Source organism: Mercenaria mercenaria, unplaced genomic scaffold, assembly GCF_021730395.1.
Source record: "Mercenaria mercenaria strain notata unplaced genomic scaffold, MADL_Memer_1 contig_2227, whole genome shotgun sequence".
In the NCBI taxonomy this organism is placed as follows: domain Eukaryota; kingdom Metazoa; phylum Mollusca; class Bivalvia; order Venerida; family Veneridae; genus Mercenaria; species Mercenaria mercenaria.
In genome coordinates, this window is record NW_026460272.1 from 25423 (window position 1) to 36918 (window position 11496).

The 11496-nt window shown below is 37.7% G+C and overlaps 1 protein-coding gene across 1 annotated transcript; it reads left to right on the plus strand.

Annotated features, from left to right (window-relative positions):
• Positions 1 to 1017: 1017 nt before the first annotated feature.
• On the plus strand, positions 1018 to 3477 carry LOC128552280 (filaggrin-2-like). The gene has a single exon (XM_053533310.1). It carries the CDS (start codon positions 1018 to 1020, stop codon positions 3475 to 3477), a length of 2460 nt encoding a protein of 819 aa, XP_053389285.1.
• The last annotated feature ends 8019 nt before the right edge of the window (positions 3478 to 11496 follow it).

Sequence of the window (11496 nt, forward strand, 5' to 3'; positions counted from 1 at the left end):
GGAACAATCATTGGTCGACGGTAGTTGTAGTACAAAGCAGGAACAATCATTGGTGGACAGCAACAGAAGTACAAAGAAGAAACAACCACTGGTCGATGGCAACTGTAGTACAAAGGAGGAAAAATCATCGGTCGACGGCAACAGTAGTTCTAAGGAGGAAGTACCAGTGGCCGACAGCAACAGTAGTACAAAGGAGGAACAATCATTGGTCGACGGCAACAGTAGTAAAAAGGAGGAACAATCCTTTTTTGGAGGCAACAGTAGTACAAAAGAGGAACAATCATTTGTCGGCGGCAAAGGTGCTACAAAAAAGGAACAATCATTGGTCAACAACAACGTAAGTACAAAGAAGGAACAATATTTGAAGAACGGCAACAGTAGTACGAAGGTGGAAGAACCATTGGTCGACGGAAAAGGTAGCACAAAGGAGGAAAAAACATTTGAGGACGGAAACAGTAGTACAAAGGAGGAGCAATCATTGGTCGACTGCAAAATTATTACAACGGAGGAACAACCATTGATCGACAGCATCAGTAGTAGTAAGCAGGAACAACCACTGGTCTACGGCAATAGTAGCACAAATCAGGAAGAATCATAGGTCGACTGCAACAGTATTAAAAATGAGGAACATTCATCGGTCGTCCGCAACAGTAGTACAAAGGAGGAACAATCATTTCTCGAGAGCAACAGTTGTTCAAAGGAGGAACAATCATTGTCAGAAGGTAACAGTTATACAAAGGAGGAACAGTCATTACTAAACGGCAACCCTACTACAAAGGAGGAACAATCATTTGTCGACGACTACGGTAGTACAAAAAGGGAACAATCATTAGTCGACGGCAACAGTAGTAAAACAAGGAACCTTCATTGATCGAAGGCGACAGTAGAACATTCGTGGAACAATCATTGGTCGACGGCAACCGGGGTACAAAGAAGAAAATATCACTGGTCGACGGCACCAGTAATGCATATGAGGAACAATCATCGGTCAACAGTAGTGTAAATGAGGTACAATCAATGGCGGGCGGCGACGGCAATAGTAGTGCAAAAGTGGAACGATCAATGGTTGACGTTAACAGTTGTACAAAGAATGTGCAATCATCGTTTGACCGCAAAAGTAGTGCAAAGGAGGAAAAATCATTCGTTGGCGGCATCATTAGTACACAGGAGGAACAACCATTTATCGCAGGCAACTGTAGTACAAAGGAGGAACACTCACTGGCCGCCGGCAACAGTAGTAAAAATGAGGAACACTCATTGGTTGACGCCAAGTGTAGTACAACGACGGAACAACCACTGATCGACGGCAACATTAGTACAAAAGAGGAACAATCATTGTCTGAAGGCAACAGTAGTACAAAAGAGGAACAATCATTTGTCGGCGGCAAAGATGCTACAAAAAAGGAACAATCATTGTTCGCCGGTAACGGTAGTACTAAGGAGGAGCAATCGTTCCTTCACTGCAGCTGTAGTACAAAGGAAGAACAATCATTGGCCGTCGGCAACAGTAGTATAAAGGAAAAACAATCATTGGTTAACAGCAACAGTAGTACAAAGGTTGAAAAGGAATTGCCCGACGTTAACAGTAGTTCAAAGGAGGACATATCTTTGGTCGACGGCAACAGTAGTACAAAGGAGGAACAATTATTTGTCGAAAACTACGGTAGTATAAAAAAGAAACAATCATTGGTCGACGGCAACAGTCATACAAAGAAGGAACAATCATTGGCCAAGGCCAACAGTAATGAAAATGAGGAACTATCATTGGTCGGTGGCAACAGAAGTACAAAGGAGGAACAACCATTCGTCGTAAGCAATAGTAATAAAAAGAAGGAAAAATCATTGGTCAACAACAACGTAAGTACAAAGAAGGAACAATGTTTGAAGAACTGCAACAGTAGTACGAAGGTGGAAGAACCATTAGTCGACGGCAATGGTAGCACAAAGGAGGAAAAATCATTTGAGGACGGAAACAGTAGTACAGAGGAGGAGCAATCATTGGTCGACTGCAAAAGTAGTACAACGGTGGAACAACCATTGGTCGACAGCATCAGTAGCAGTAAGCAGGAACAACTACTGGTCTACGGCAACAGTAGCACAAATCAGGAAGAATCATTGGTCGACTGCAACAGTATTAAAAATGAGGAACAATCATCGGTCGTCCGCAACAGTAGTACAAAGGAGGAACAATCATTTCTCGAGAGCAACAGTTGTTCAAAGGAGGAACAATCATTGTCAGAAGGTAACAGTTATACAAAGGAGGAACAGTCATTACTTAACGGCAACCCTACTACAAAGGAGGAACAAGCATTTGTCGACGACTACGGTAGTACAAAAAGGGAACAATCATTAGTCGACGGCAACAGTAGTACAAACCAGGAACAATCATTGATCGAAGGCAACAGTAGAACAATCGCGGAACAATCATTGGTCGACGACAACAGGGTTACAATGGAGGAAATATCACTGGTCGACGGCACCAGTAATGCAAATGAGGAACAATCATCGGTCAAGAGTAGGGTAAATGAGGTACAATCAATAGTGGGCGGCGACAGCAATATTAGTGCAAAAGTGGAACGATCAATGGTTGACGTTAACAGTTGTACAAAGGATGTACAATCATCGTTCGACCGCAGAAGTAGTGCAAAGGAGGAAAAATCATTCGTTGGCGACATCATCAGTACACAGGAGGAACAATCATTTATCGCAGGCAACTGTAGTACAAAGGAGGAACACTCACTGGTCGCCAGCAACAGTAGTACAAATGAGGAACACTCATTGGTTGACGCCAAGTGTAGTACAAAGAAGGAACAATTATTTCTCGAAGGCAACTGTAGTACGAAGGAGGAACACTCATTGGTCGCCGGCAACAGTAGTTCAAAAGAGGAACAATCATTGTTTGACGGCAAGTGTAGTACAACGAAGGAACAATCATTGGTCGACGGCAACATTAGTACAAAAGAGGAACAATCATTTTTTGAAGGCAACAGTAGTTCAAAAAAGGAACAATCATTTGTCGACGGCAACAGTAGTGCAGATGAGAAACAATCATTGGTCGACAGCGACGGCATCAGTAGTGCAAATGAGGAACAATCATTGGTCTATTGCAACAGTTGTACAACTGAGGAACAATCATTTTTTGAAGGCAAAAGTAGTTCAAAAAAGGAACAATCATTTGTCAACGGCAACAGTAGTGCAGATGAGAAACAATCATTGGTCGACAGCGACGGCATCAGTAGTACAAATGAGGAACAATCATTGGTCTATTGCAACAGTTGTACAACTGAGGAACAATCATTGCTTGCAGGCAACAGTAGTACAAGGATGGAACAATCATTGGTCCACGGCAACAATAGTACAACTAACGAACAATCATTGTTTGCAGGCAACAGTACTACAGATGATGAACAATCTGCGGATGACGCAACAGTAGCACAAATGAGGAACAGTCATTGGTCGATGTATAAAGAACAATAAACGGCGATGACTTTACTGAAAAAATCTAAGAACCTTGGTCTACCTGTAAGTGGACTTGACCGATGGGACAAATTCAAAACAGATTAGATGTAATTTCAAAGTTTTAGTTATTGATTGTTTAAATTTAATGTCTAATAAATATTTTGTAAATATTTATTTACGAGATTTATGCTAGAATTCAGTAATTAAATATTTAAGTAATAATGTTAATCTATGTATTTTAGTAAAAGATATAAGTAAAAGATGTTAGTATCTGTGTTTACATCTAATTATAAATACCATTCCGTAAGTTTCCGTTAAAAAATAATTTCGTGACTTCCTGGCCAAAAGATGAAATGAAAAGCTGAAGAACAATATGCGCGGTACTCTGGTAGCTCCATCAAATTAGATTCTTTGATTCGGGAAAAACGCCATTTTCATCCAATGGAAAAGAAACCTTTCGGATTTTCCAATTAAAAAATATTCATCCGCCGTATAAAACGAAGTGGATTTGAAATAAAAGACAAATTATACGATAGAATACCAAACCCCCTTAAAAAACTCAAATAAATTAGTGCAATTTGACCTTGATGGTACTGGACTGGTAGTGTATGTCTACGAGTGCTTTCACACAATAAATAGTTTTCACGGACTAAATGACGTTACAAGTCAACAATTACAATTGTGACAGAAAGTTACTTGCAATTTAAAGAAAATAAGTTTTCTTCACTAAAACGTAAGTTTCCAGGTAGTGTTTAGCTGATCCATTTTATCAGTATCGAACCTGAATGCTGCTCAGTGTATTTAAGTTTGCATTCGCAGCATTTTCATCCATTTCCACGACCCGGAAATGTCCGATGAAAGTACAATAACCGGGGTTCCCGTGTAGTTTTTGTTTTGGGAAGAAAGGCCTCTAAAATAGTTCATAAGCATTGACATGGGAAATTTTATGCAAATTGTTATTTCGCGAGATTCAACAATAAATTGCTAAACCATACAAATAGTGAAAGAGCAAAAACTCCTCAAGAGTACCTCAAATTACACTTTCTCTTCCTTTACAAAAATAATCCTCCTGGGCTATAATTATATATTCAGCCTCTTAAAAGAGCAAAAAAACAAAATTGTGCATGTATCTTGAAGTATATTATTGACTACTATATAAACATGCATGCATTAGCTTTCAAAATGAACAGTGAAATTAACATTTAACGAAACAAAATTTCCCTGTTAACAACTTAACTAGTCTAGATTTTAATATCACTCAATAGACAGTCTAAGTTCCAAAATTTCAGCCTAGCCACAGTCAACTTTTCAAACCCTTATCTGTAAACCAAGTATAAAGTAAGCCAATAATCTTATCCGTGTCAGTCCACCTGTCTGCCCGTTCAGTGCTCTTAATAATTCCCCACGATACCCTTGACGCCTCTATCTCTCGCTTCACTACCCCTTTGACATATGAAATGTTATATTAATTTGTTCGTCAATTGTATCTGCAGCATTATCCTCCTTCTGTGACCTGCCTTCACCCTATAAACACATAAACTAATATTTGTCCAGCAGGACCCTTCTTGAGATCAGGGGAAATATTTTGCTGGCATTCTTCTCTACAAACATGGCTGCAAATTCATGTGCCATGAGTCTCTGGTCGGCGGACAAACTCTTCCAATTCTGTGGCGACCAAAACAACTTCAGCTCCGGTCCCAAATTAAACTCGGATGCGACATCCAGTCTCTCTTCGCCGGTGGGCACACAGGCATATATCCTTTCTGAAGTATCCTATATGCCAGGTCCTTTATATCTCCTCCAAGTCTTCGGAATATGGTGAATTTACTGTTTGAACTCTCAGAGGAACTTGATGACCCCCGCCTCACTATTCACTTCATCATCATTTTTAGCAATTACTTGTCTGTTTGTTCTATCACTATCCTCACCTTTATCTTCAGTTTCTTTATATGAGTTATCGGCCGCTTCTTCGCCAAGATCTTCGTCATCTTAGTATGTTCCTAAGCCATCTTCTTCTGCGTCATCTGTTCTCACCCACTTACATTCCTTTCCGGCGGTTTCCTGCCTTTTTCTCTTGCCATTATACGCCAAGCCTTCCAGCTCTCCTCCCGCCTTCCTACTTAAAGATTCCGCTCTCAAACCTTTCTCTTGTACATCCCTATCGTCATCGTCGTTCATCGACTTTCCTCTATTTCTGTCATTCTTATCTGCACCACTTTCCGTATCTGACACTTATTTTCTTCCAACTATCTTGTCGGTCTCACCATCCTGTCTTTCCACAAGTAAGTAGGGATTGTCCGCTGACGAAATAACTTGTTTTACAAGGTAATTAAATCGAACATATTCTAATTGATATAGATGGTCAACTGTGTCCTTGCTGGACTGTATGAATTTCAGTCATCTAAATAATAAAGAAAAGAAAAAAGAGAAGAATTAGTCATTCATGTTTTCATCTACAATATTGTGTTAAAGTAATACACTACCCTATTGTTCCTTATTTCCATTTCATTGCTACTTTCCACCAATATACACCTTTAATTAGATTATCACACCTTTATTAATTGCATGTTGATGTTCCGCACGTGTATACGTTAATCGAGTTGAATTACAATCATTTTAACAACCATGGTGACATTGGTACACACTTTGGTTTATTGTTTTCTATGATGGTAATCAATACATGGCTCTGGATTTTTAAGAAATATTTCTTTACATATTTTGACAAACTGGTCTGTCTATAAATAAATGATTATTAATCGAAAGAAAATATAATTGATTTTGATCTAATGATAAACAGAGCATTGCAAAACATATTTCCGCGCTTAATTTGTAATACGGTTTTGCTGCAGTATTTGATACTTTTTTCATCATTTTAAAGCAAAATTATAGTTCACATATCATAGAAAATATGCAAACAGTATCTTTAAATTTACGACAAAAGTAATAAAGATTGATAATTTGTTTCTTTTGGGTTTCAACGCCGTTTTTACAACGGTATTTCAGTTATGTAACGGCGGACAGTTAATCTATATCTGTTCGCCGCATGTAACTGAAATCTCTCCCCCCATGAATCAGAGGTCGATTGCGAACGATTTCAGACACAATGTCATATTGTCACGGAGAACATACGCCTCGCACAATTAAAGAATCTAACTCACGACCCTATGACCCGTAGATTTTTCTTTTCCTATTTAGATAGGATGCCGTGCCAAAGATAAACCGGTGATAAAGAAAAATCACAGCCGTCTAAACTCTGGCGAAAAATTTAACAAAAGAACGCATCCAAGATGGTTGTAGCCTGTGTCAAATCTTCTATCGGAGGTTTATTTGCGTGTCAAAGATAAAACTCACATTTCATGTGCATATTTCAAGACCGCTCGTTAGAGGCCTTAAACAATCATTGACTTTGGATATGAATTGAGGAATCTCTGTTCATATATGCTTACTCAATTACATGTATCTTAAAAATGAGAATAAAACACGTATAATTTGTTAATGAATGAATCTTATCAATTTATATGTAATTTTAATGCAAACAACATTTGTTATATTTAAATATTAATTCAGCTCTAGCTTAAACAGTATTAGTTTTTAATCATATTATTACCTCCCTTTACATATTAATGAAAATATAATTGGTTATATATCACTCTTTTCATAAACAATTTGTAAGTAGATTGAGTAAAGTTTTATTTAAACAGAATCTAGCATATATTTTCATTATATTACTACATTCTAATTAAATAGTAAAATTTTATTCCTTATCTACTGTTTCTAGCAAAACGGAGTTATAGTAAATGCTATATTCTCCCTTTTTAATGGTATAGTAATTAGCTGTTTATTCCCGCTCATATGCATATGGCTTTTATCAGATACATTTTTCACATCTTTATGAGCGTCAATGTGAAATTTGTCGCAACGTCTATTTACGACGTTTCCACTGTTTTATTGTCAAGACTTTACGTCGTTGCATTATTTCAAAAGTAACTGCCTGAAGATATGAAAATTGAAAACGCTTGCATGTTATGTGTCCGTCTATTACCCTAAAGCAAGTGCTAAACAACTGCTCGTCTTGGTTGTTTTTTTCTGCTCCCATATTACATTATTAAATTCAATCTCTACGGTTAAGTTATAAAAATATTTTATATTTTGCTAATTTATCATAATTCTGTTAAAAATGTGGGAGGGTTTGTGATAATTATCCATGTTATAAAAGTATTATTATATACCTTACTAGTAACAGTAACAAAAAAGTCATTAAAACGGTCATTACGGCTTCTGTTGACGAATCTATAATGGCGCAGTGCGCCTCACGCGCCAATATCATAATGGCCCCGGGTAAGCAGAACCTCAGCACATTCTGACGTTGACGTCATGTAGCAACGTCATTATGGTGGGTGAAAGGGTGCTGAATCATTTTCAGATCGATTGTCAAATATTGATGTCACTGCTTATGTAAAAATCAATACAAATGATGCTTAGGCCCTATAAGTTTGTATAAAGATATGTAAAATGAAAATACCAAGATGAATATGGAGTGAAGGTATATAATAAAAAGGTCAATGAACGGCTGTTTGTACCTTCTAGCCGTAATGGCACACCTGGTTTCATAATGGCCCTCGGGCTAAAGCCCTCGGGCAATTATGGCATTAGGCGTATATTAACCTCTTAATAATATAAATATGATAAAGATAAAAGGATGTTTTTTTTTCATCCCTGGTCGAATTCAAAAGAGAGTGGGAGTGCGTGTCCGTCCTCGTCCCAGGCCTTTCTACTGAAAGTAAAAATGGGTATCTTCAATTCAGATTATTTCCTATTCTGTGCATAGATAGATCTAAGGATATCCAAAACTTTGAAATTAAATGATGTCACTTAAAAACAAACATTTACACAAAAAATTGGAATTTCATCTAAAGAAATTAATGGCACATTACATGATTAGATACTTTCTTATCAACACCGATATTGGTAAGGAAAATAGAGTCAAACTTCTCGAGCGTGCTGCCCGCTAATCAGGGGACCCTCGATTCTGATTATCATACATCACAAACACCGCGCATAGCGCATGAGACTTTGAAGTTCTGTTTGACCGGATATTGGTCACGTGTCAACCAGTGTAATTTATTGCATTGGCGCACGATGCAAAATTTGTTGCTATAAAATCCTCTCCCGGGCCTCATATTTTGTAAGAAAAAGATTTAATTTAAAGAATATCAACAAAGTTATAAAAGTTCATTTTTAAGTGATTTCAAAATAATTTGAAATATCTTATACAAAAAGTACTAAATTTGTGGGCCTGGGGCTTGGGAGGGGATCTTACCGTTTAGAAGGTTGGCGTGGTTGGGACCGGGGGCAGGGGCGTTTTCCATTGAATTGTGGCGTCATCATGTAGAAAGATGAGTTTTTATTTTTGCATTGTAATATACGTTTCTTCATTACAAGAAATAGTAAATTTAAAGCATTTTAATACAAATTACAAATTACACGATATTATTTACACGAGTATATAATATAAATACTAGAACAGAGATAAAAAAGATCTAAATTTTATAGTTGTCTAATAACTACATGCATAAACGTAACCAGAGCTTATTTAATTTAATTTTCCCATTTATAAAATGAATTAAATACCGTGAATTCAATTCGCGTGCCACAAAATATTTGTGATAAGATATTTTACGCGAAAGGCAAATAAAAACGTGTTTTAATTATTCGTGTTATGTAGATCATTTAAATGTAATCTGCTTCCCTTACATTGTTAGAAAAATTATGCATGTAGCCCAAAGTGTATCGCAAATTTAAACTTGAACTTATAACAATACGACAATTTACAAATTAGTGAATGAAACGATTTGATTTTCACGCTTACCATTGGTTTCCCGTTGCGCAGGCGCAATATGCTCTCGTTTCACGATTCTTGTATACCGATGCGCATGCGCAGCTCGATACACGTTTCTCGTTTTATTTTGCACGAACGGGTACCGAACGGATAACGACTTATTTCTCGAAAGCGCGGAAATTTATCGGAAGCTCCACTGTACTATTTCCTGTACACTGTACTTTATCATCTCTTTCTTCTGTTGCCCTCTCCGATTCTCCATTGTTACTTCTATCTCTGTCCATGCTACTAATCTTTCCTCTTCTATCAACACTTTGATCCGTTGCTCCTTCTGATCCTCCATTGCTATTTCCATCTCTGTCCGTTGACACACTCCTTTCTCTCCTAGCGAGCTTAACACCCCTTTTCCAACCTTTGTTCTATTCCTTCATCCTTTTTTTCCTGTCCTCGGAATCCTCTGCCCAAGACCTCACAGACTTCACTGCCTTATATGCCTTATCTGACTCAACCGGGGTTATTTTTTCCAAATATCCTGGCATAGTCTTTTGAGTACTTTGCCAAGTAAACCCCATTGGAAGTTTTGTCACCTCCCTTAAACCATAGATAAATGACCGTAAACCTCCGATGGTCTGCTGAGGACAAATCACCATTCAGATGCGCCTCGTTAGTGAACATCGCTTTACACTACCAACAGTTCTCTCTGAAAGATAAGAAATTTTTACAAGGAATTGTATAGAAATAGGGGCTCTTATTGTCTACTCACAGGACCATTATTTCATTGCCAGTCTGTCGATGGGGGTAGCTGGTGACGGTTTCTTGGAGAAAACAGCTTAAACACACTGCACTTGTTTATTTGTACACAGTTTATTTACGTCTTATAAAATGTTTTATATATTGTTGCATTTAAACACTTGTTTATTGTTACATGTATCTAAATTGTTAGATATACAATTTTCATTAATAATTTATTAACTTTGTTGAACATGCCCTCACACAGTCGTTTTATGGGCATAAATGCTGCACATTTAAAATACGGATCCAATAAAGAAGCTTCCTCCCATAATAAAAATGTAAGCTTTGGTGTTCGTTTAACAAGCTATACCAGATCGTCAATGACTCTAGTGACAATATATGGTCGCTTCCACTTAATTGCCAGTTTGCGGCTGACCCAAACTTTTCTAGTAGGATCATGTAGCCAGATTCATTGTCCGGTTGTAAGTTACCATATTAGAATTACTGTCGTAGTGCCTTTTCTGGTACTTTGGAGCTAATTTCAAGTTTTCCCTCGCTATTTCGTGGCATTTGTTTAAACTATCCTGAAGATCCATTACATAATGGTCACATTCACTCGGATCCTCCTCCATATGAGGACCCCCAAAAACAGCCTGCATAGGTAGAACTATTTCATTCCCGAACTACATCTTATTTGGAATGATCGTGCTGTTTGCGGGGATGAACGATAGGCCATCATTACCTTTTGTAGATACGTAACCCTCTGGTTTTGGCGAGATTTACAGTATGACCTCAACATAGAAATCAGGGTTCGACTGCACCTTTCTACCCACCCATGATGTCCGCTGGTAGCAATATAATGATGATATTTAATCAAATTCACGATAAAGTAGGCCACCCTTTATCAGCTTAGAGCACCTTCTTGTAATTTCAACTTTATCATTCCAATATCAGTGTCTTTGTCTTGACTCGTTGAAATTTCAGTAGCACTCCATCCAAAAGGAGCTGTTTTTTTTGTCAACTGTAAATGGAGGTCAGCTGCTGCATTTCGATCGACAACCCTTACCTCTCCTGATAGAGTTGCATCTTCCACTACTTCATTGCTAGCTTGAAATTTATTCTGTAATTGCCAACGACAGTTTCCTTGGTTTATAGCAAAGAGAAATCGTGCATATTAACCTTCTACAAAAGCAGTTTCAGGAAGCATGATTGCATTCGGCGTTTTCACAGCTTTCAGCTTAAAGGGTGTTGGTGGTATTTCCGTTTATTCCTTATCAAGTAGTCTGTATACTCGGTTATTCCCATCTACGGTATGAAACTTAATTATTATTTTGTTGCACTTAGTGCACAATTCGAATGTCTCCAAGTTCAATTCTGATTGTGTTCCGTTAACATGTTCTGTTCTAATATACCAGGTAAGGATATGTCACAAATAATGACGGATGTCTTCAATGCAAAAAAAAAAA

Coding starts and splice junctions, on each gene's coding strand:
- LOC128552280 (XM_053533310.1), top strand. CDS start 1,018: ATGGCGGGCGGCGACGGCAATAGTAGTGCAAAAGTGGAACGATCAATG.